Source organism: Pyxicephalus adspersus, chromosome 2, assembly GCF_032062135.1.
Source record: "Pyxicephalus adspersus chromosome 2, UCB_Pads_2.0, whole genome shotgun sequence".
NCBI lineage: Eukaryota > Metazoa > Chordata > Amphibia > Anura > Pyxicephalidae > Pyxicephalus > Pyxicephalus adspersus.
Genome location: NC_092859.1, coordinates 102,982,267 through 103,009,229, shown reverse-complemented (window position 1 = coordinate 103,009,229; position 26,963 = coordinate 102,982,267). Strand labels below are relative to the sequence as shown.

The 26,963-nt window shown below is 36.8% G+C and overlaps 1 protein-coding gene across 2 annotated transcripts in view; it reads right to left on the bottom strand.

The window, feature by feature from the left end:
• The window catches only part of COG5 (component of oligomeric golgi complex 5), a 178,887-nt gene that overhangs the window by 37,112 nt on the left and 114,812 nt on the right, over positions 1-26,963 (bottom strand). For both annotated transcript variants that reach the window (XM_072401650.1, XM_072401651.1), the window contains 5 exons: positions 18,397-18,509; positions 17,799-17,876; positions 3,208-3,289; positions 1,837-2,041; positions 798-959 (listed from right to left, as the gene is read on the bottom strand). In XM_072401650.1, the coding sequence (XP_072257751.1) occupies positions 798-959; positions 1,837-2,041; positions 3,208-3,289; positions 17,799-17,876; positions 18,397-18,509 (640 nt within the window). The remainder of the gene's footprint in view (positions 1-797; positions 960-1,836; positions 2,042-3,207; positions 3,290-17,798; positions 17,877-18,396; positions 18,510-26,963) is intronic.

Sequence of the window (26,963 nt, the reverse complement as noted above, 5' to 3'; positions counted from 1 at the left end):
ATATTTTCTTAAGTTTTCCAATACAGTTAGTCCCCAGGTCACATACGAGATAGAGACTATAGGTTTGTTCTTAAGTTGAATTTGTATGTAAGTCAGAACAGAAACAATATTTTATTAAATGCAATTAGGACATATGTTTGACTCAACATATTAGGCAGCGTGGTGTGAGTTACTGTATAAAATCCTCACTGTGAGTTAATCAAAAACAAAGCAAAAAAAACTTTATGGAGTTTGTCTTGGTCATTAAAGAGTTACAAGAGCTTGCAGAACAGCAAAATACTTCTTCTGCAAGTCATCAAGCTTCTGTGCTGCACACAAACTAGCAGGGAAGCACCGTTCGTATCTAGGAGTTGTCCGTATGTTGAATGTCCTTACCTTGGGGACTACCTGTAACATAATTAATGTGCAGTTCGAAGTAATTTGTATATATTTGGAAATAGAATGTTTTGCCAGCACCACAACCTGCCTGACAGTCTATCACAAGTCTTCATGCCAGTGGAGAAGTGAAGGAGGCAAAGACTAGTAGTGTTTCTAGTGACAGAACTAAACGTAACCCACAGGTAGATGGTGTTGTAGAAAAGAGCCGGTAAAACAGAAACAATGATATATTTTTAGAATGTGTCTACTTTAATTCCTAATTTGCTGTACAATGTTTTCAGTAATGTAGTTCATATAGAGATTTGCAAATAGTCCCTTTATTGACCAACTATAAAAGCTGAGATCTTAACATAGATATAAGAATAAAAAAACACTTTTAATTGTAAAGACAATAATTTGCATTAGTACAAATCACTGACCTTGCAATAGTTTTAATGATGCTGTCAAGCTCATCTGCGGAAGGGGGGTTGCGACCACCAGGTGGAAAGACCAGGTTGATAGGATCAAAAAGACGAGACAAAGATTTCGACAGGTATGCTGCTTCATAGGGCTGCAGGGAATCTTTCAGTGTTTTCTCTGGACTGAATGAGGAGAAAGATTTATACCTATCGTCAAATTATGGAGCAAATGACTTAAATTAATGATATACTTTTGCTATCAATCATTCAGTTTGTGCATTTGCAGAGATAACTCCAACGTAAATTTGCAGCCATAAATCTCCAATTATTTTAATGTTAGTGGTCATCACCATAAGACAAAGAAGCTGATTAATAGTAATACATATATTTATTACCCATCTACTTCTCTCTTGCTAGTACTGGCTCCTGAAGCATCCACTGCGTATAATATCTAATTTTCCACTTTTTATTCTTGTAATGGGGGATCTATATGAGAGGTTGTGTTTAAATTAAAATCTATTATTGACAAAAATTGCTAGTTTTAAACCAATGTATTCCTATGATTTGGTTCATGCAACATAAGTAAGCCAATACAAAGAACCAAAAAAAAACACTGCTGGAGAAAAATCTCCAAATGTGATTCCGATATGTATTTTTTAAGCAAACAATGCATACCTAATCACCAACCCTCTTTACTTTTTCTCATTGGCAGATATATTTAGTGTCTATATTTAGAAAATGAGAGAAATAGTTGCCATTAAATTAAAAAAAAAAAAATCATGGGTGGATAAATGAATTCCAATACATTTGCATGCCTCTATTTTAAGACCTTTAAAGCTAGAATTATAACCCGACATTTCTTTTTTTTGCATACATAGTCCTTAATTTAGTATTCATGATTAGCAATTAAAATATATCCAATAATCATGAATCATCTTCATAATCCAATTAAAATAATATGGTAAACTATTTAAGAATTCTGATTAGGACAGACTTTAATGTAAAACATCTGAAAAAATGAAAATTGACTTAAACACATTCCAAATGTATTCACACTCACTCATGATCTTGTTTCTTCATCATGAAACTGTCTTGTGTGTCATCTTCAATTTGATGTAACTCAGACACAAGATCAGAGTTTCCGCTACTTGTTAATGAGCCCTGTAGATTCTGGCTGTACTGCTGAAGACGTTTCCATAGATCGTTGTAAAGTCTTAGCAGCTTAGGGTATTCCCCTTCAAAAGCCTGTTTCAGGAACGTAGAGGCTAGAAAAAAAATATCACAGGTAGAGATGACTCGACAAGGGAAATTTTAGGATTTGTTTACCTATAAGAGAGAAGTCAGATCTGTCCTTGACAGATGGCTGGAATGTAAATGTTTGCATTTTATGGTTGGCTATGGGCAACACATTTTCAAACTATCTTAGTAGTAGTGAGGGGTTAGAACTATTGTCAGGACGGCAACAGAGGGCAAATCCTCCAATGGGTATACATTTTCCCATGAGTGCTTTCAAAGGGGAGCGGGGGATAATCCTTCCATTGGAAAGATAGTCTCCCACTCCCTGTTAAGTCTACAAGTCAAGGCAGAAACTGAAGGGAAATCTCCCATAATGAAACAAAGAAGGTAAAAATAATGGACGGGTGGCTTAAGCACTCCCCTACTGCCAAATGTGAAAAAAACGTTAAACTTTTTAAGATGACTTGATTAATCAAATGTTAGTTTTTTAGCAACAATAAACAATAAGTAATGCTTAAACTATTATATAATAGATAGAAAAGCATTTTTCATTATTTGTTGATGTAATTTTCTTATGTAATCCTCCAGATGCAGAACAGTTATGTTTTTCAAATTCCCACAATACAAAAAGTGTAATGCTATCTACATTAATAATGCTAAATATTAAATGATTCACAGATTTAATTGTTTAAAATCATGTTTGCTTGAAAATAAACATACATCATATAAAAATGATCCATTTTTATGTTATTTTCTCCAGGGACATATGATTCTTAAAAAAACAAATGGATCAAACCAGTCATCAGTGCAATCTATTTTAAAAAAAGAGAATACTGAAGCAACCACTATATTGAATAATTGTATCAGTGCATATGTGACCTGTTGTAGGCATCTATTTTCATAATAAAACCAAAGAGACGGACTAACTGTAAAAACTGATATATACTACCATATTTCCCTGGGAAAAACATCTTCAGTGATATCACAATTACACTTGTCATGCATATCTGTGACAGCTAACAACAAAACAGTATATATTTGATCTCTTTCTGTAACAGAAACCATCGAATTTTTCTTCACCCACACTCCCCACACTGAATGGCCCTTGTTACCCCCACAAGAAACCTCCCTTTAAGTCTCACCCAATGAAGTTTAGGCCGCATGAAACAAGCTATGGTTATTTCTGGCCACTTACAATTTGTAGCCTTTTCAAACTGTGAGGAAAGTGTTTGGGTAACCGAGTTCCAAAATGTGTACAGAATATCAGACTGTCCATCCTAAAAGAAAACATAATAAATGAATAAATACATTTACTTTCAAAATTATCATCAACTGTCTTATGTCAGCTCCTTGGCAAAGCTTAATGTTTGTAAATAATATAATAAATATAATAAGTAAATAATAAATAATATTTATGAACTCTCTTTTTTTTCACACCCTTTTTTGTTTTCCACCAAAACCAAAGAAAAAAAGTTTAGCATTGTTACCATCAAGCATAAAGGACCACAGAAAGATACCTTTTTAATTATTTGGCTGTCCAATGCAGATATATAATGACAATAAATATACCAAAATAGCATTTGTAATCCTATAAAATTGACAATTAAAGCTGAAAAAAATATATTACTAAGTAGCTACAAACGACTTAAGTTCAGTTTGTGTGCACTAAATGGCTTTTAGAACAAAGCTATTACCCTGTAAAAGCAGTAAAGATCACAGACGTCTACAAAAAAAAACCCACAGGAGGGCAGATAAAAGACCAGTCACCCTGCACAATAGGAGAGGACAGTAGCGACGGGTCTTTATTACAGGAAGCCCCTATACAAATGCAAAGTTTAAATATAAGAGCACATATGTCTGTATTTAGAGAGTATTTGCCTATCCTGGATACATAATATAATATACATCTTGGGTAAATGTTGAATTCATGACTATACCAAGCTATAAACTGACTAACATACATTGCATCACAAGTGTCCCAAGAATATGCAACAGTAACCTATTAATTTCCCAACTTTTTTTTTCAGCAGTGACTAGGAGACACTATTTTAATAGATTAGATGCAAACTCTGCAGAGTGCACATTACCATTTACTCTCCACCTCCTTGTTAAATCTATATATTAAACAGCAAACATAGCTGATATAAACATAAATGCAAAATGATGCAAACATTAAACCAAACTTTTCCAACAAAAAAATGTTGCTTTTATTGTTAATCACATTCTCAAAATACTACTTTACTAGTATTTATTAGACTTCCCTGGCAACAATACTTTGACCCTCTAAACCTGATCAAGTATGAAGATGAAAAAAACAAATACAGTATTCTTCCCCTCTATACCTATACTAGGTAAGTCATAAAAAACAAGAGGGCCAGCATGAGAGCCAGGCAGCAATCCTTTGTAGATCTCTCCTGATCCATTTCTGTAAGAAACCAATCTAGTTTGATTGTTTGCTCTAGGTCAGAGGTAGGCAAACTCCGGCCTTTAGGCCAAATACAGATTCCAGTCCAGCCTAACACCCCCTAGTTATTTATTGTTAGATCTGGCCTAATTGATTTTTCGCGTTATGGAGAGTTCCCGTGATATCATCGAGTTCCCGCACAGTAACCCCGATTACTATGCCTAAAGAGCAGAAGCAACGCAAAGCTACCAGTCTCTGGAAGGTTGACCTCATGTCTTAAACCCCGAATAGACTGATGAATTGATCTTCTTCCCAAAGCGTCCACAAAGCCCTGTGTTTAGTGTGCAACACCACCAACAGAACTTTCAAGTGGTCGAATCTCAAGGGGCATTTCGATGCCAAGCACACGCACACGTACAGTGACTTTCATTGACTTCTATCGACAGCTGCCACATGCTCAGTTACCAAAGTTGTTAGCCCGTGCCAAGCGTGTGATCGCAATGTTTGGCAGCACTTATTCGCGCGAGCGCCTGTTCTCCAAGATGAAGTTTTGTAAGAACAAGCTGCGCTCTCAGCTCACTGACAATCACCCTAATGACATTCTGTTACTGAACTCTTCATCATTAGAGCCTGATATTGTATCTGTCTCTACAAACATGCAACATCATGTTTCCCATTGATTGTACTGTATTTTTAAATTAAAACCTTTCCTTGGACACCATGTTTCTTCTGGCCTAGTGTGCCTTCTTGATCTCCTGAAATGGCCTAGCAGACCAAAAAATTTGCCGACCCCTGCTCTAGGTAGATGCCTACATGTTTTTTTTTAATGCAGGGGCTTGTTTTCCATAAAACTATTTTCATGACAGGTCCTCTTTATCTTACATGCAATACATTTCTTAAGACTGTGCAGAAAATTCTGTATGCAGTGATCATCTGAAAATAGGAAGGATCTATATTAATTAAACTAGACCAAGCTAAACTAATTTTATTGACATTGTAATAAGAAAAATGAGGGTATGAGGCTCCTAGCAGACAAACACATTATAAAATTATTTTTCTGTGGATATAATCTCAACTGTAAATTGCTAAATCTAAAAAAAAACTCTTAAGGCATAATAGTTGATTGTATTTATAGTTTTTACTTAATTGTCCTGCTTGAAATATTAAATTTAAAAGCAAACTGGGTTAATGGGAAGCTGCAGTTTAATTTAGTATACCTCAGATCAATAGCTTATTCTATAGGCTTTAAATAACAAGTTACAGTAACAAGGTCATAACAAATCAGATATAAGCTTTCTGCATACAATCAATACAATTAGTAATTTTTGTCATTATTCCATTACTTTCTGAACAACGCACTTAACCAGGTTTGCTTCACAGATTTCAGTCACTGACCTTTAATATAGTATTTAAAATGTTATTTCAATTCCTATATTCTTTAAAACAAAAAGTCGTAAAACAGGAAGAAATTTTCACTAGTTATAGCCACTTTGGTAATAACAAATCTGACTACATTTATCAATTTACTAATTTCATTCACCAATTTGTCCCATTTATCAATATACCAAAGTTAAATCTCTGGTAAAAAGCATGGGAATGTTACAAAAGAAACTATGGGCATATGGGCATAATAACATTTTTGGTAATTTGTTTTTTGTTTTTAAACTATTACAATGCATATTAATATAGAAATGTTGTTAAACATTAGCCTTACAAAAAAAGGACAGGTGCATTTTTTTGTGTTAGGACATATCAAATGTTCATTGAAACTTTCCTAAAGTCCAAATGGCCCCTTATTTTTAAAATTATAGAAAATGGGAATAAATATATTTTTGATTACTATTTAGTAAAAAAAAAATATTAGGGAGGTATGGCAATAATTAGGGGCTAATTAATCTGGAGAATCTGGTACCTATTTTAGGTAAAAGTGACTTTTTCTGCTGTAGGAGCAACTCTCACTACCAACTAACACGGAGCCTGTGCAAAATACCAGTGCTTCCAAATATACAGGACCATGCTACCTCTTCTCTGAGTAGCCAAAGTCCCAAATACTGCCACATAATAACTAACAACAGACCGGAGTAGCTACAGCTGTACATCTCCCAACATTCATGTCTTCAAGTCAAACATAATCCTTCCTAATAATACTAAAAAATGTGGTTTGCTGCATCTTGCCTATGTGAGTGTTTTCACACCTGCTCGCCTGCTCTTATTCTGAAATAAATGGTCACTGGAATATGAAATACAGATGCTTCGTGTTTTCTGATAAAACAATAAATATATTGGAAATATTGGTAATGATATCAATACTACTACAATCAAACTTAATTACCATAGTTTTTATTATAGAAATACATAATCAAAGCTGACATATACTGCATTTATTGCTGAATTTGTCAGGTCTGCCATTTACACCTTCATCATTTTTTTCCCAAACCAATAGGAGGGGGACATAATGAAAAATAATCAAGAAAAACTGAAAACAATGGAACCCTGGAAAGTTTTAACTGTACCCCATTCTGACCACAAGTGGACATAGGTCTTCCAATTATCCCAAGGGAAAGAACTATAAAAATGGATTTTCTAAATCCCTAGAATGCACAGTATAGGTAAGGAACAGTAAGGAGCAATATGGAATAGCTATTTCACAATTTTTTCAATGTTTTCAAACTTCAAAGAGATATAGAGTCAAAACTGCAAATCTATTCAATTCAGTGAAAATAGCAATGCAATTCTGCAAGAATCATTACAGTAAACATTTATAGTATGGCTACCACTGCCATCCTCTTCTACTGAAAATACTAGTTGCCTGGCTGCCATTTTCATTCCGTAGCAAAGTCACTGACCCAGATCAAGCACAATATACAAATCAGTTATCCTTACTTAACGCTTATGTCTGGATCACCAATTTAGTCTAGAAGCATTATGCTGTACACACCCGAATATAAACTAGGTACTAATTTTTACATGAGAATGAAGGAAAACTGCTTTGACTTGAGCACAAAATGTGGCCGTCACTGCTAACATTCAAACCAGTATTCAATAGAAATGGCAATAAAATGGTGTGTTCTTTTTAAAACATATTTGAAAAGAGCAAAAAATCACACAGGCTTAGTCTTGAATCTGTTATCTATTTACATTTCCTACAGGTAAAGTATTTTGTCTAAAATATGCTTCTTGTCAGGTCTTGTATGCTTACCTGTGTTTCTTACACAAACCCTTTATTTAAGTAACGCTGTACAACAAAAACCTATGCCATTTTCTTGCTGAAGTTAACCCCTGGTGTGTTTGAATAACATCTATTATTCAATAGATTCAATGAAAACAGCTACAAAGGACACACAAATGGTACGCTAAAATCGCAGCTCCAGTTAATGACCCTGACTGTTCCTCATAATTAGTTTACTTATATTGCCTGCAATAAAGTATCAAGGAATTTTATATTTTCTTTTTGCAACCATTACAATATTAGGGTTTTTTTATTATCAGTGGTATGAAATTATGCAGCTGGCATTGCAAACTGCACCACAGGTAACCATATTTGCATGCATCTGCTTTGCAAATCTTCACAACAGCGCAGCCAAAAGCGACTTGATGCTTTCAGCAACCAGACCGTGATCTACCACAGCCGAATGCAAAAAATGGATCACAACCTCTCTTATTCAGGATGGGATCGAGGTTGAGTGGGGGAAATGGCCTTAACTAAAGTATTCTCTCATTTGTTCTGTGACAACCATCATATTCCATTATCATAAACAATTTGAATGTTGGCATTAATTCCTCCAAAGTCACAGACATTACACATACACACACACGATCATGTTTAAGTGAGCAGGACTAAAGGAAAGGTTGGAGCTCAGCTTTAAATTTTTTACTACCTTTAAAAATATAGGAATGAGGTTCCAAACCCTCTGCACTGATGCACTTGGCTGTAACATACAGATTCGCAAAAGAAACCAATAAGAATCAGGAAATACAACTGATATCTTGAAAAAGCACATATCTGTGTAATTCTTTCAGGATACTAAAAAATATTTACTTGCATGCTTTGGGATGAGACAGGATGAAGACAACCCAGAGCTGAAGGGTTAATGTGATATAATTATTTTCACATCTTAGTGGCAACCCCCTCCCCTTCCACAAAAACCTATTTATTTCCCTGCCTTTACATGCCAGTGTATAATAATTTAGCCTTAGGAGCACACGTATAAAAACTAAATTATTGGTAATATACACTCACAGGTCAAAAAAACTGTGCAACAAGGTGATTGTATAACAGAAGGTGATAAACCTAGACTTTAAAATAAACTTCAGCCAGTTAGAAAAGAGAAAAAGCAATGGCATAAATCAATTCTGTTTACATTTCTACACTAGTTACACAGTTTATATGCACTGGAATGTTCCTAGGGCATTTAGTAACCTGCCATCATTGCCAGCACCAGTTCAGCAGAGTTTCATGAGAAATGAAATGACTAACTAAAACATGAGCCAGTGGGTTTTTTAAAAAGGGTAAATCTAGTCGTCATGACAACTTTCTCTCTCTTCCAAACCCTGTAAACAGTCTTTGGTCAGATTTATTGTTCGTAGCAATCTTAAACATTAGGACATAACTATCAGTACACTGTGTTTTTACACAACAACAAGTCTATAAACCTAGCAGTTGACATGGATTTAAAAAGTGAAATTATATTTATATTATAGAGAGCATATGGACGTGCTAATTGTACCTGAATAGTTACTGAAAGATGCACCTTTTCTAATAGGTTCCTTCTGATGTCACAATGATGTCCTAATGTCAATATTAGACTGCTCACGGTTCTCCTTGTGGTAGGCTCTGACAAGTCAGGTTCCTGACCTTCTTGAAGATGGCTGACTCCCCACACACAGAAACAGCACAGATAAATGCATAGTAAGTCAGTAATGGGGAAAATATTAGCTGAAGGTAACCCAGAGGCAATGGAGGCAATACTTTTACAGATGTGACGCTTGCACAGAAAATTATGTATATATTGAGAATTAGCACCAAATGGCAGGGTGGCAAGGAGCCAACTCCAAGTGACAGTGTCTTTTTATGGCTCCTGCCCATATTTATTGGGGAAATAAAGGCACACAAGCAAAGTAGTCTTTCCTCACAGGGGTGGTGTCAGCAATATCAAAGTCTTTCAAAGCAAAGGAATGGCCTCCTGGCTAGCAAAAAAGATCTTTGAAGCTGACCTCCAAACCAGCGCTTCTGCACACAACCTGCCCACTCTCCCATCGCAGGCTCAGATCCGGGAGACGTTTTCCTCGGCTCTGGCCAGTGCGACCCCCCCCAGCGGGGTCCTTCCCCTGACCCTGCTCGGGGTGGCACCGGCCAGAGCCGTGGACCACCCAAAGGGCCAGAGAAACATTCCTATTGGGCCGTAGTTTGCCCATGCCTAGCCTGGCACCAGGTGTGCTAAATAGGCCAGTGAGCCTCAGAAAAACATAGGACCTAGAATTAGGAATGTTCCCCACTCTTCTCTTGCAGATTCCCAGTAAAACAAGGACAAGACAGAGACCTAGGATAGAGATATTAAACAACCAGCAGGGAAACCTAGAGCTTCCCTGCAAACATATCACTGCTAGTTTCACCTCAATAGCAATATCTCAGTTACAGGTGTCCCACATAAGGTCCATCCAACACTTTGTCTAGTAACACTGGTGACTTCTTTGTCCCTGTGTTACAATATACTGTATATACACAAACACACTTTAGAATGTTCACAAAAAAAGAAGAACAAAAAAAAAAAAAAAAGAGTATGCATCATACACATGATACCTACATGGATGTAGGATGGTGCACGATGCCCTTAATCTAAACTAGATATAAGTGATTCACTGGGAATGAATCACTTTCAATTCACATGTCAGGGTGTAAATATCAACATTATTCCAAAATATGCAGATGCAGAGTCATAATTTAATCTGAAATTTCCTTGCCAGATAAACATATTGGATTTGCTCTCTCTGCTCAATCTGCTAAACCCATACTCGCCTCTTCCCATATGTAATGTTAAAGTCTTTTCACCTTATTTAGAAACCTGTATCATCTTCCTGTGGAATATTCTGGTTTTTTAAAGGGTGATTTTTAAAAGACCAAAAGTCCCTGGTGTGACAATGTTTAAAATTTTAAAGCAACCCTATTGCTAAAATCAAATTGGCAAAAAAAAAAAAAAAAATCAATCAAAATGTACTAAATATAAATATGTACTAATATAAATATAGTAAATGAAAAGATGATGCTTGGATATTTTTAGTTGCTGCTGTCTGTGACAACACTGTTTTGTGAAGCTAGCTAATGTGCAGACAATGTGTGGCAATTAGTAGGAAAGAGTCTATCCACATCATACACTTTAATTTGCTACTGTTCAGTGGGTTGTAAGGGGCAACTGGTAGTGAGCATAAGTGCTTACTATTCATCAATAAAATCGATGAGACACAGGATGCCCAGGCTACTCAGAGCTAATATCAGAAGAGTAAATGTATCTAATGTTCCCCAATCAATGCTAAAAACTAAAACAGACAACGTGGTGTTCCAACTTTGTCCTTATTTTGTTTACCTATTAGAGTATACTACAAACTTCTAAACAACAAATTTTAAAAATGTGTTAAAAATGTTTAACGTGTTTCATATATTTTAAAATTTACAGCTTTTTTTCAAATAACATCTGGAGATTCTAGATCTAAAATCCTTGTCCTGGCACTTTCTTTTTTGAAATGCTCTACCCTGGTCTCCTCAGTTTTCATACTGAGGAAAAATGCCACTCCAGTGGCTTTCATATGCTTTAAGCAAATGACTCAGGATTGGTATGTAGATCAGGAAACTCAAGAAAGTGTCCTTACCTGCATATTTACTATAGGTCGGTAGAAGTAGAAGCAAGAGTATAAGAATAGCCAATGCACTGAGAAGTTTAAGAATGACAAACAAGCAATGAGCGTTTTTATGTTACTTTTACAACAGACTAATCACTTTCAACAATAAAATATAATTTATTACAAAGCTTGCATAACTCTCTAATAGGTCTAATTATATTATAAATTTTAATTACATATGCTCCATGCCATGTAACTTGCCTTGTTTTTAGTGTATTTTTACACATGCCTTTTCTTGATTTATATTCATTAATGTCTTTCCAACCAGTGTCAGAAATGCACAACATACAGCCCTTTATGTCTACTAAGGATATCATTTAGCAACAGATGCCAGTAAACAGTGTACTGAAAAAACAGTTAAACATATTTTCTTTTAATGGCCAAAAATATAACTATATCGTGCAATTCATATTATAGATTCAAACTGCTAAAAGAAAGTGAAAGATTTACACTATATGGCATACGGTTTAATTTAATCCTCAGCATTGAAGGGATAAAACTGAATCTGATTATTTTTTTATCCTCCACCTCCTTGTTCACCAAGTATGAAGCTCATTAATGGTGAATGGATTAAAGGTTTTATTAATTGGTTGGTGTGTACTGGCAGACAAATCTGCTGGCCTGTCTTTTCAAAGGTATTTTTTTTGTCCATAAAAATGCATTTTAATTTTGTTGCACAGTAATATAAACAATGCACAGTAATATAAAACTTAAAATGAATGTGTAGATATTACCATTTACATTCTACAATAGGAGCTTTAGGTATTTTTGAGCGTTTATACATCATGTCGTTTCCTTCTACCACATCACCCTGAGGTTAGGTTCACACCTGTGGTGATGTTGTGGCGCGTTTACCAGGCATCGCTGCCTCTCAGAAGATACTACATGGTAGGGCAACAGTTGGAGGCACTAGTACTGATCACTGGTAACAGCAGTAATAATAAGACAAAGTTTTCATTAAAAAAAAATTAGTGGGTTAGTACAGACCCGAATGGGTAGAATGTGGTTGCTGGTGGACCACGGGGGGATTCTTAAGACATGGTTGTTCTGTTAAAAATGTGCTGCCTTATCTTTTTGAGTCCACAGGTGTTGCCTTTTGGGACGGGGTTCCCATTCTACTACTCTGAGATTGGATTTTCTGATATTGAATAGTGTTTCTTGGTGCTTATTGTTGAGTGGCTGCCGAGCCATCATCAACCATAAGGTCCCCCTGGTTAGTCTCCTATATATTTTGCTGGGATTTGTTTGGCTGGGGGCCTGAGTTATTACTGGATTTTTAGAGGGCGTGGGATCCAGGGGGTTACACATGCCCTCCAGTTTCAGGGAACTAATTCGGGCCCTATTTATTTACCTGGGCCTGCATGAAATCTCCCTGACAAGATGGAGCTTGATGAAGCTCCTGAGAGCACAGGAGGTGAGGCTGACCCTCGGGACCCGGGAACTTTTATTTTCCGGGGTTCGGGGGGGGGGGGGGCACCCGATCCTCACTGGATTACATTATAACTTTTGGTTGTGCCAAATTTTTTTGTTTTGGTTTGTCTTGTTTTTTGTTTCCTGTCTGTCCTGTCTGTGTCCTAGTAATCCCCTCCCTGCTATCCCTGAATGTAGAGGAAGCCTGTTGATGCTTGTGCTATTATTGGATCACCATGTCGGCTGATTCTCGTGCGGGGTCTGTGACCCATACTAAGTTAATGTTGCTTTCTCATAATGTCCAGGGCCTCAACTCCCCGGTCAAGAGATCTAAGGCATTTCATTATTATAATTCACTAAAAGTTGATATTCTAGCTTTACAGGAGACTCATTTCACCAACAAATCAGCTCCGAGGTATTTTCATAAAAACTACCCTATCTTTTACATGGCCAACTCTGAAAAGAAGAAATGTGGGGTTCTCCTATGTTTTAACAAGAGTCTGAACTTTGCGCCACAGGAGGTTCTTAGGGACCCGGGGGGCAGGTTTCTGGGGGTCATTGGATATATTGGTATGCAGCTGATCACAGTAGTATCCTATTATGCGCCTAATGAAGGTCAAGTGGCATTTTTCCGTAACCTCCTGTGCGAAATTTGGCCCAAAGTACAGGGCTCCCTGATCTTATTAGGTGACTCTAATCTAGCTCTTGACCACATTTTGGATAAATCCAAAATGGGCAAATATAAGGACCCCCCGAAAAAGAGCCATGGTCTCGCGCTACTTTTGCGACAATATGACCTGATTGATAGTTGGAGGGAACTTAATTCATCAGCTAGGGACTATACATATTTTTCAGCAGCTCATGATCAGTACTCGCGCATTGACCATGGTTTTGTTCAGTCTCGTATGCTCCCCAATATTCTGGGGGCACGTATTTTATCTACACCCTGGTCTGATCATGATCCATTGGCAATATACCTTTCGGGCTTTAATCGCCCACAGACTGGGTTTCGCTGGAGACTTAACGAAAGCTTTGTTTCAGATCCGCTGGTGAAGGGGGAAATAGAATCATTGCTTAGTAACTTTTTTCAGATAAATATTGCGACTGATACGTCCCCAGCAGTTAACTGGGAGGCTCACAAAGCCTATATTCGAGGGGAGCTGAATAAACTAGGGGCATCACGCAAGAAAGCTCACAACAAATTGATTGAAACTGGCCTTAATGATTATCACCAGTTGCAGCGACAACATAAGATTTCCCCTCAAGCCGTGTCGAAGTCTCAACTGGAGGCCAAACGCACTGAACTTAATTTACTTCTCACTACTAGGGCAGAAAAATCGATTCGTTGGTCAGCCCATAAATTTTTTCTGTGGAGCGATAAACCGGGGAGTCTTTTGGTTAATAAACTCAATCCCAGACCCAAATCACAAGCGTTCCCCAAAATTAAGGTCAGAGATGGCAGGCTATCTCAAAATCCGGAAAAAATATTGAAGGCTTTTAAAGATTTCTATGGCAATTTATATAGCCCGTATGATTCGGTCACCGAAATCAGCATTGACAGGTTTCTTAACAGGCTTGACTTACCTAAATTACGCCCCAAACACAAGGCAATCTTGGAAAGACCATTTACGACTGAGGAAATACATGGGGTGATGAAATTTCTTAAGTTGGGTAGCTCACCTGGCCCGGATGGTTTCTCTAACTTATACTACAAAACGTTTTGCCTTATTCTGGCGCCTCATTTGACGGGCTATTTTAATTATCTGCGTGACGGACACTCCTTGTTAAGAGACGCCAATAGAGCATATATTAGCGTGATTCCTAAGCCCGTTAAGGATGCCTCAGAGGTGTCCAATTATAGGCCGATCTCATTAATTAACTGTGATCTTAAAATTATGACGAAGAGTCTTTCAATGAGATTGGGCTCATTTCTGGGAGTGTATGTCCATCCGGACCAGGTGGGCTTTTTGCAACACAGACAGGCCCCGGATCAAACACGAAAGGCAATAGACCTCATCTCAGATGTGGCTTCCAACTGGGATGGGGGTCCCCCCCGTAAGGCTATGCTGCTTTCCCTACACCTTCAAAAGGCTTTTGACAGAATTTCATGGAAATACCTGTTTCGGGTCCTTGCTAAGATGGATTTTGGGTCCCACTTCACCAACTTACTGCTGGCGTTATATGACTCTCCTGAAGCAAGGATATCGTTAGGGGGATTTTTTTCCTCGGCCATCCCAAATAAAAGAGGGACCAGACAGGGCTGTCCACTCTCCCCACTATTGTTTGCCCTAGCAATAGAACCTCTGGCTATTGCTTTGCGTATGGATCCTAATATTCAAGGGATAACATGCGGTCAGGTAGTACACAAATGTGCCCTTTTCGCTGACGATATATTGATGTTTATTACCTCCCCAATTACTACCTTGCCCAACTTAATGAAACTATTGGATGATTTCTCTTTGTGTTCTGGCCTGAAGGTGAATAAATCTAAATCCCAGGCCATCAATGTAAATATCCCTTTGGACATGCTGGAGGGTGTGCAAAAGAGGTTTGATTTTAGATGGCAAAGGGAGTCCATCCAGTATCTTGGCATACAGCTGACTCCTATGTACAATAGTCTTTATAAGGCTAATTACACAGGTTTGTTTAAAAAACTCCATGCGGATCTTCGCAGGTGGTCTCATGCCCCTCCTTCGTGGCTGGGACGGATAGCGGCTGTCAAAATGAATCTAGTCCCCAGATTACTTTACTTGTTTTGCACGCTTCCTCTTCAGGTCCCCGTAAAAGAATTGGAATTTTTACAGGCTAAAATAATGCATTTTATCTGGGCTGGGAAGAAGGCCAGAATACAAAAGAACACACTTTTTGCACCAAAGCGAAGGGGAGGTTTGGGGGTCCCGAATCTGAAGTATTATTATGAAGCGGCACAGATCGCACAGTCTTCTCGGAGCACTTTACATGGAGCTCGCCCCCAATGGGTGGAAATAGAGAATCAGGACAAATTCTCGGGTTCCATAGAATCCCTTATGTGGCGGAAAAAATGTGGGCGAGGGACTATATTAGGTCCTGCATTGTCCCACTCCATACAGGTTTGGGACAAATTCAAACAAAATCAGCAATTAACCTCACCTCATAAACCTCTAACCCCACTATGGAATTCCCACCTGGCTTGAGTTTATCTAACTTGCACTGGTGGGTCTCCAAAGGTTTCAGGAGGGTGAAGGACTTGATTGATGTTCGGGCAGTGTTTTCCTGGGAACATTTAGTCAGTAGTTTTGAAATTCCTTACACGGAACATTTTCGATATTGACAACTGTCCTCATATATTAACACAGTAATTAAAGCTTCCCCGAGACCCATGCGTTCCTCTGTATTCGAAAGCACGTGTCTCTCTTTAGCCGCAACCAAAGCAAATTTCAGTGATCTACTCGGCCCTAGTCGCCCCTACTGATAAATTGCATTATATGCGAGAATGGGAATCTGAATTGGGTATTACCTGGGATTTGGAAGAATGGTGGGACAGGATGGATTCCATTTCAAGGATCTCCCTGAATTCTGCAATAATAGAAGCTAATTATAAGGTAGCTCTTAGGTGGTATCTCACCCCGGACAGACTAGCGAAAATGTTCCCTTCAACTTCTCCCCTTTGTTTTCGGGGCTGTGACTCTAGAGGTTCAATGCTACATATCTGGTGGTCATGCCCTATAGCCAGAAGGTATTGGGATGAAGTGTTTGATCTGATATCCAACACGATTGGCAGCACTGTTGAAGCAGTGCTGTTTGGCAGGCTTGACATATACCTACCTGGTCCCTTAAAAAAGTTGATTAGATTGATATTACTGGCGGGCAGAATCTCTCTGACCAAGGCGTGGAAGTCTCCCTCGATATCCTTGGATCCTATACACACTAAATACACTCTAAAGAACATGCTGGATAAATTTGAAGATTAATGGGAACCTTGGATTGTATTTAATAATACGTGATGTATATTTTCGGCCATCAATACGAGATATAATACGTTAATGTTACTGATCTGCTCAACTTCCTCTTCCATCCCCTCCCCTCCCAGGTGTCTCTTTGTTTTATGTTTTTCTTTGTCTTTGTTATATAATGGGGACGTAGGTTTGGTTTAATCTTCTGTTCAAAATCCTCGCCGGGTACAGTTTTATCTTCACCATCAACTTCAGATGGTATAGCATATGCTCTAATTTTCTGATCTCACAAAGTTTTCTCACTAAAATAGACCAGGGCAATAGCAATTGTGTGACCTAGACATTACCTGATTTGATCATCACTGTCATTATGCGTTTGCTCGTACCTTATTGTCCCGTTTAGATAATTCTGTTAATATCTTGTATTTTATGTTGACCTAAATGTACATGTATCTGTAAAATTCAATAAAAATATTGAAAGACAAAAAAAAAATTAGTGCTGCTGCGCGCGTGGTCGAGCAGCTGGAAAGGTGCCAGCTGCAGGGAGCCACGGAATCTTGCCATGCCCTAACATTCCTAAATAAGTTTCAGTTTACTAAACAAGAAACATTTTTTTTAATATAATAAAATAGACTCAGGCAACACTGTAATGCTGTATCAGGTGTAAATTTGTAAACTTCTGCTGCCAGAATTATCAGATTCCTCCTCATTGAAAGCCACTTGTGCAACTGCCATGTTGATCCAGATTATTTCTTCTGGTATTCCTGACCCAGGTCAGTACATGCACAAGTAAATAATAAAATCTCAAGTAAAAACAGAAAAGCTTTACTGTCTTTATTGTTTAGAACTTGAATACATGTGTGTATGAAGTATGATCTACATATTATGGCACGTTTTAAATATAATAGCAGTTTTTGGAGAATACAAACTGGTCAATTATCCATTTACACTAAAGCAGATTACCAGATTTTTTTTTTCTACAATGTACTCCTGTTATTCCTTCAGCATGTTCTTTGTCATTGTATCTTACATACAAGTTCCAGTTTATTTAGTACTGTTAACCACTTACAGAACAACCAAAAAGATGCTTTTGCAACAATTCCATTAATATTTTCCATTATTTATTCTCAACAATGCAATACCTACCTTTGCAATTTCATCAATAAAGCAAACATGGGACACAGGGTCTCTCTTCTTTGTCAAAACTTTCTGAAGATGCTGTACCTGTGAAATATATTTAAAGATTAAAGATGGATTTTAGTATTAAAGCCTAAACCATTGCTGGGCTGATGTATAACCTCTAAAGAATTCTTTCTTGATTTAAAATAAATTAGGTGTCATATAAAGAGATGCTTAATGCATATGTACTCATCAAGGTATAATCCTGGGGCAAATTACATCAAACCGCACAATAAGCATTATCTTGTGCATATTGAATAGGGCAGAATCTATGTGGTGGAGCAGTACAAATGACCAGAAAAGATGGGTTCAGTATCATTTAACAGAGAAACTCATAAAATGTGAAAGAAAATGAAATGTTTTGTTTTGTACACACTTTCATTCCGGCACAATGAAACACTTGATGAGACTTCAATCTAGTACTGTCTTTCAGATGTTGTAGCCTGTGCATTCTTTTTTTTTTTTTTTTTCCAACCTGCTCTAGCAAAATAAAAATAAAAAGGATCTCAATCTCATGCTCACAACTCTATTTTTTGAGGATTTAAGGCATACAGTCAGTCATTACCTGGACACAAGCTGCATAAATTTGGTCCATTAATTTCTCCATATTTGTCCAAAGCGCAGCTCGGAAAGCTGCTGTGTTTCCTGGTTGTGGCATAGCTGCCCGACCCGGTGCACCTATCAAAAGAAATGGCTATAGTTATGGTTTAAGAAAATAACAAAATTAGTTTTAACTATTTTGAAACAAGTGGGCACGTTTTTACACTTTTTGGCATACAATGTGCCTGTTCACATGCAGGGCTACATTTAGGGCCCATTTGGCCCCAACAATAACAACAAAAATATAAAGGAAAGCAGCACTTAATTACTGCTATACAGCTTTATTTAAAATAAATTAGAAGTATTACAGCATTACCATAATATTAGTTCAACAACAATATTTTGTCTAATGGAAAATATAAGAAGAGGGTTTTACTTGCAACAGAAAACATTTGCTTTTAAAGAAACTTAAGAATGAGAGAACCACACAACCATTCATTGTTTACTACCTGCAATATGTCAGTAGCCTGGTTCTTTTTGGCTTCAATACATTCTGAGACACCGACCAGTCTCTGATTTTAACTACAGCGTGTTAGATTGTATTTGGATTTGATAAAGACCTCCATACTGAAATGTGTTACCCAGCTTAGAACCCAGTTATTTTTATCTAAAAAGCACAACACGCAAAAAGATCAGAATAATATTAACCAACCAGCAAAGATAAATATACATAAAACAGAGCCTTGAACTTCAAAACTGAGCAGAAAGTAATACCCGTATATCCAGTAATGAGCAGTATTAAAAGATTTACAAACAATGTAACAAGGTAAGGATAGGGCTAGTGGGAAGCCAATTATTTTAAAATATAAGTTTATGAGGAAATAGGAATAAGATATGTAGTGGGGAAAGGAAAGAGAAGAAATGAGGGGAAGGAGGGAATAGTTTTTTCCCTGAGGTCAGTGCCAGACCCACTTGTGTCTTCTAGTTATAAGGTGAATGTGCTAGAGTCTGAAAGAGGTTGACAGAGCCCTTTTTTCTCTTATGGCAAATCATTAGATCAGAATCATATACTATCGCAGTATAAAACAATGAATATGTACTGGAATTATTTTCCATACTTTGCTACTGCTAGTTTCTAGTATGCTTATTTCCTAAGTGGTTGAACCTAATGGACTTATGTCTTTTTGCAACCTCATTATCTATGTAACTTTGTAAGAATAAGAAAGTATAAAGGGTACTTTTGATAAGATTTTGGAACCATCCACAGCCGCCAAATTACATTGGTTGCTTTGCTTTCAACAGAAAAATAAAACATAGGTAATGTAATCATTTCATACTATACATTGCCATATAATAATGGCATAATAACATGACAGCTAAAAATGTCCACCAGAATTTGGTACAGTGGCTCCTTTGAAGTAGCTATTGTGAGGTCAGTGATTGTGTTATGTGGAACTTTCTAAACTGTCAAAGGACAATTTCTAAAACAGTTTAAACACAAGACGACAGTTTTATTTTTTCCTAGAGGAAGAGCACAAGCTTCCTCATCTAACCTCTGTCTAAGTGACAAACAGTTTAATGTCCAACTGAACTTTCAGTTTTAATGACCCAAAAACATTTCAGAAGCATCAAAATAAAAAGATGTGCTTGCAGTTTTTTTTCCATAGCTCTCAATATTGTCAATGCAGAAAAGTGCGTCCCTTTGGCAGCATGCTGCAGAATTGGACCCTTACTCAGTAGGTGGGAGCACTGATCTTTCGACAGAAGTCTGACATACCCCTGTTAAGTCAAAGTCAGAGATCTCCAACCAGCAGGGATCATGAGCTTTGCTAACAGAAGAGCTAAAGGTCCGACTTAGTAGATAACTGCTTCCACACAGAGAAGATCACTGCTTCCACACAGAGAACAAGAGTCCCATCCTGCACCATGCTGGCAGGGAACAGGTTTTTCTACCCATATGCTTTCTAATAAAAATAAAGTGTAAGACAATGAACACTTTTCGTTTGCAGGAACTTGGAATGTGCTAAAGTGAATACACAAAGGGTTCATTGGGCTTTAGGCATGCACAGAACCACCCAAATTCCCCTGTGTACATAAAGACAGAATATGTGTGGTTAAGTATTATAGATGACCAGAAAACACGGGTTCACCATCACCTAAAGAGGACCTATCACCACGATTTTTACCTTTATATAAAAGGGTAGATAATTTATTTTTTTCTTTAAATGCTGTGGCGCTAAAGACTGAATTGGAGCGCAGGGCTTCCTGGGATAGATACATCACGTTTCTGGGTTCCTCCTTCTGCGCATGCCCGAGGCATTTAAGTCATTAAATGTAAAAGTGCTGATCTCACACACACCCAGTGAGTTTGCTATAATCAAATATATAGCAGGCTACGTTAACTGATCTCCCACCTGTGCAGTGCAAGATCAGGTGACACAGAAGAAACAAGAAGTTGTTGGCACCCGGCACAGATGAAGGAGGATGAGGTGGGACCAAATTGAGGGATCTGCAGAAGTAAAAGTAAGAGGTGTTTTTTATTTTAAGTTTAGTTCTGGTTTAACTGAGCACTTAGATCCATGGAACTGTCCACCCCAGGTACAATGAAGCACTTTATGGGACGTCAAACGAGTACTGTCCTTCCACCTATGCAGCCTGTACATACATGGGCTTTTTATTTTACTAACCTGCTCAAACATTTGCAACAGACATTGTAGACTTCTGTATATAAAAGTTTATTCCCATTTCCAAACATCCCTCATTGTCAGATTAGTGTTAGAGATGCTCAAAATAGATCAAATTGCTAGTCAAAAACTACCACTGTACGTAAGGTTTAACCTGCAGTGCCTGGAAGTGGATGTTGCTGCAATCAGCAACCTAGAGATGCCAAAAAAAGGTTAAACATTGTAAAAACAAGTTTTTTTTAAAACAATACAAAATGTCAGTCATTTGTGAAACACAATGTTTTAGCAAACAAAATTTCCCTCACATAAGATTTACATCTACTTTAGGTTTAGAAAGTAATACTATCTTGATTTGTGATAATTAAAAAAGTAAAAGTATCAATCTTCAACCTAATCAGTTGTGAGTACTGCCACCCCAAATAAAATGATAAAATACAAATATTGTTTTCTGCAAAAGAAGAAAAAGCAGAAGAAGCTGGGTTTTTTAAGCAGTGATTACTTACTTATATTAGTATTAAAGTAATTATTACAGGAAAAACAATCAGTGGTAGATACATACAATGGTTAAGTGTGGTCATCCCCATTAATATTTCATAGGGTAGAGGAACAATCAACGAAAAATATAGGATCCCTATTTAACAAACAGTGGCAAGGGTAATGTTCTGTGTCCCGACACATTTTGCTATACAGGTTCTTCAGGGGATTTGTTGAGAATGTTATCATTCTAAATGATAAGACAAAGTAGTGCAATAGGCAAAGGGTACAGATATTAATCCTAACAAAAGTTTACCAAAAGTATTTGGCAAAAATCAAGATGGGATCACAAAAGATAAACATGTTAGATTATTGTGTATGTGTCATGTTTGATGAAGGTATGATAGTAAGTAAATTAATCCTTAGTGGGTTCTATGATGCTGGTTGTTCTTAAGAAGGTATTGCTATACTGTGCATTTATGGTGAATTGTAATGAGTAAAATTAGGTTGTATACGACTCTTCCATTTTTCTTCTTTTGCAGAAAAAAAATTGTATTTATTTGTGATAAGATAAGGTAATAAACTTTGAGGGCCTCAAATGTAGTTCCCTAAACCCACAGACCACAACAGGTACTATTAAAACAAAAACAAAAAAAAAAACTTTCCAATAAAGAAAAAGGATTTTTTTTAAACAGATGAACCTGTAAATTGATTTTAAACCTGTTGCAGAATAAAGACTCTAAATTCCTGGAGAACAGCTAGATGAGTGTGGTATTGGATTGTTGCTGATCCATATTTATGCCAAGGTGCTTGTGGTGCATATTTCAGAAACATCCTTTAACGACCAATCTCATAGACAAAAAGACATTTTGGTTGGTCAGACAGGGGCTTTCAAATGATAGCCTTTTCTTGCTCTAGATTTGCATTATGTTGGTCATTTCATTACAAATTTTTTAAATCCAAACTAGCTACCTTGAACATTTCTAAAAACAACAGACACAATTTGAAGATCAGATACTGCAGGGAAGGTTGGGGTTTTTGCTTCAGGTCCATCCCCAATGCAAAAAAGCCTAAACAAAAACCAGAGGGGGTAAAAGGTTTGTTGTATTTTACTGTAAAATGCTCTGCGGACGGATTGTAAAGCTGATGTTTCCAAAACCATAAATTGCTATAAAATTAAACCCTTAAAGAACAGAAACCCCGCAGCACCCTGCAGGAGTAACTGTGAAGGCAAAAAAAGTATAGATTTTTTTAGATAAAGTGGGATCAAAAGTGTTTTTGATCTTTTCATTTTAATTTTAGACTTACCTGGCCAAACAAACAACATAACAGTGTAGCATTTTAACACTTTAAAAAGTGTTGTTTGTGTGCTTTTAGCAAAATAACATATTTTGGGATTATAAAATGTATGTCTGTGTACATACTAAAAAAGTAGTAAGATTGTCGGTAAAAACACTTCTGTCATAAAACTTCTGTCCTATCCATCTTCTGTCCTAAAACTCTGTCCAGCTTTAGAAACAGGTGGCATGGAAAGTACTGCATTTGTAGAAATGTTTAAAAAATGTGATATTCGATAGCAATGGCAAGTGCTGCAAGCATAAAAGTCTGTCCTAAATATAACGAAAATAGTTTAGTACATGGACAATGTTCTTTGTTTAGTACTTCTGCTCAGGGTATGCAATGGTAACTGTCAAACATGATCTCTGAAACAAAAGTGGGTGCTTAATAATACCAGACAAAGGTTAGAAACTTCCAGATGATTTCACATACTGCTATCCTGCAAGACAAAGAACCAACCCGTCATGGGAATAACTTACATACTATATATACTTTCTGAGCAATGTCCATACGGATATTCGTTTTAACTTTGGATTGTTAGATAATATAAAATAAATACATTTCCATTGTAAATATTTGTTGAGACTCAAAACTGTAGGGCTAAGTCTACAAGGATTGTTTCCCCAGTGTTTAAAAGCACATGTTTGAAATCCCTATGCATTCCAATGGGCCAGTCTACACCAGGGCATTTCTAGGCAGAACGTTTTTGAGCTTTAAAGAGAACACTTCTTGCTGTATTTGAAACTTTTTTAACTACTTGTAACCAGAGCTGTGGAGTCGGAGTTGGAGTCGAGGAATCAGAGACAATTTTGGGTACCTAGAATCGGAGTCTGTAAAAATGTGCCGACTCCAACTCCTGATAAATTTAAATTATAATAAAAAAATACAGCAAGTTCAAATGTCCTATTTTACAAACAATAGTCATAATTAAGTACTTCTCTGTTGTAAGAATAAAGTCCAGTGCATAGTTGTATTTCTACTACTGTGAAGCTCAGCTATTATACAACCTCACATTCACATTATTGTAATCTGGATAATTTACATTACAAAAAGTGTTTTCATCAGATATAATGTGTTTTAACAAGTTCATTTGAGTGTAAACAATTGTAATGATATACCAGTAGGTGTAGGTGAGTGGTATGGCCCGATGTGTGTTCAGCTGTCCTGTCTGCACTCTCCATATATACTCCCATCCAGGGATGAACTTTAACATCATTTTGCACACCACCTAATAGTAGGTGGTGTCCATGTTTATTTTAAAACTGCATGGCTGCTTGTGTGTATTATGATGGAAGGTTGTGGGCATGTTTCTGGATAAAACTGCAGGGCTATGTGTATGTCTGTGTGTATGGTGCAGGAATTTATGAATGTTTGTGTATAGTACTTTTTATGTGTATGTTTCTGAGTAAAATGTAGGGCTCTGTGTTGTCTGTATAGTATATATGTCTGTGCATGTTTTTCTGTATAAGACAAATTATGTCTAAGTTTAGTGCAGGGCTATAGCTTATTTGTGTGTATAGTGCCATCATGTTGTATGTATGTTTGCAATGGTGCAGGACTATGTGTATGTTTGTATTTAAATCAAAGAATATGCTAGTTAGAATAACATATGTTATTTTTATATTTTAAAAGTCTGTCAACAAACATGATAAAGTCAGCTGTTTATGAGCACTTTACATTATCAAGTGATGGGAAACATTACATGTGCCAATGTATTCTTGAAGATGATGGTGAAAAACAATGTGATGTAAAAATTAGCAGTTTCAGTGGGTCTAACAAAAAATGCACCTACAAGAGCACCAAAAAGACACCTGCAGCGTTTTCATCCTAAAGTGTTAAAGTTGTGAATGAGAAAGATGTCAATGAAAATATTCCATCCATTTCTGGGATAAAAATGTTCAGAAATCTACTGGAGACCAAACACAACTAAGAAGATTCTTTATATCTGACAAAGTTACCATTACAATGACACCAGAAAAATTAAAAAAAAAAAAACACATTATTGAAATGGTAGTAAAGAATAGTGTACCACTATCCTTCTTTTCACAGCTAGCCTTTTTAGGCTTAAATGGAGAAATGGCTAAAAAGTGTGGTGTTTCTCTGGAAATAGAAAGAATAAGGAAACTTATAATTGAAGAGGCCAAATGTAAAAAGGAAGAACTACGAAAAGGTCTAAAGGGATATTTTGTATTTATAAAAATGGATGCATGCACACGTCACTGAGTCAATTATTTTGCTATCAATAACGCAAACCTTAGGAGTAAAGGACACCCAGGCACATCACACCAGTGACTATCTTCAGAACTTAGTGGAGGATGTTCTAGAAGATTTTGAAATTAAAAAGGAACAGATTCTATGTATTGTGACAGATAAAGCTTCTAATATGTTGAGCACAATTGAGAAAATGAATAAAGTAGATGAAGAAAGTGACAGACAGATATTAAAGGCAAGTATTGGAGAAAGTGAAAGCAAAGAGAATAGTGACATTTTGAAAAACATTGTTGAAGAAGCATCTAAGCGTACTACTATTCAACATATGCGTTTTGCTGTTCATACTATGCAACTTGCAATAAGAGATAGATTGAAAGATCGTAAGCTGCTCTAATTGGCAAATTGAGGCAAGTAACCGTTGCAGCCAGGGCCCCTAAAACAAATGCCATTTTGAAAAGACGTGCAGGAAAAGGAGCCATTTCGGATCAAACAACACACTGGGGAAGCACCTATTTGATGGTAAAGCGTTTGCTTTAACTAAAAGACTTTCTTGAGGAACTGGACAATGAAAATGTTTTATTACTGAAAGCCGGTGGACACAAGTAAAGGAACTTGAAAATCTACTTTCTAACCCCTTTACTGTCACCAATCTGAGTCCACCAACTCCGACTCCACAGCCCTGGTCTGAGTTTGCAATCTGAAGATTTAACACCTGGTAAATTCTTCTTGAAATGGAAGAGCTTGATATACTGCATGAACAAAAGTGGAGGGTTAATAGCTGATGGCATTGTATCTTTAATGAGGAAAAGAGAGAATCTCTTATTGGACAATCAAATCTTGTTAGCTGCTATTTATGTTGATCCAATGAGCAGAACTTTGTTGAGCGATGACCAGACTGATACTGCAAAAAAGGCCCTCTATGAAGTAGCAGTTGGCATGAAGGGATTACGACCTGATACACCACCACTGGATGAAGCTATAAGCACTGGTAACTCAGGATGATCCTCTTCAAATGAAGAATTAGACTTTGATTCCTACTTGGACAAAATGGAACTTTCAACAGTAAAGTGACGTTGCATATGTGCGAAAGATAAACGACCAGAAAATGTCCAAATAAAAAGATTCCAGCAGGAGTTTTTTAAAGAATTAAAAGAAGTAGAAAAGCATGATCCCTCATCGAAACTGCAGAAGAAAACATCCTTATTTATCCCCAGATTATTAGTGATGTGGCTAGAACCGTAACAGGAATGCCACCCACCCAAGTCAGTGTTAAAAGACTATTTTCAGCTTCTATGAAAGAGGATCTGGCAGAAGCAATTCTGTTTCAAAGAACAACACTACACTCAGTAAGTTTTGGATGGCATTTAACAGCTTTTCTACTCTACAACTATATTTCAAGTTTACAATACAATAGAGTGTCAGCTTCCTAGCCAGTAGTTTTGTGGTTAAATGGAGTGTATGTTGCCTTCCTTCAATCAACGTGGAAAATACATTAGCATATTACAGGGTTTCTCATTTTATCTTCATACTTTTGCATTCAAACTTCACAGTTTTGCAACCAAACTTCTCAAAAAAATGTAGACCCCCTAAATATTCATAAATCAATACATTTATTATAAAATTAAATATAACACAATATTTTTGCCATAAAAGTTTTTCTCAAGAAACATTAAATAAAATAATGTAAAAATTTATTAACTGATTTATTAATCATTAATGCTTTCTCCTCTTAGGTATTTAAGAAAAAAGCTAAACATTTTTGTAGAATAATGTGAGCGATCCTGCTCACTTATTGTTAAAAGTACACTATTGATGCTTTCTAATAAAGCACCCAAATGAATTAGCCTATTTCTTCTTACTACTTCCTTCCATTTAGAAAACATGT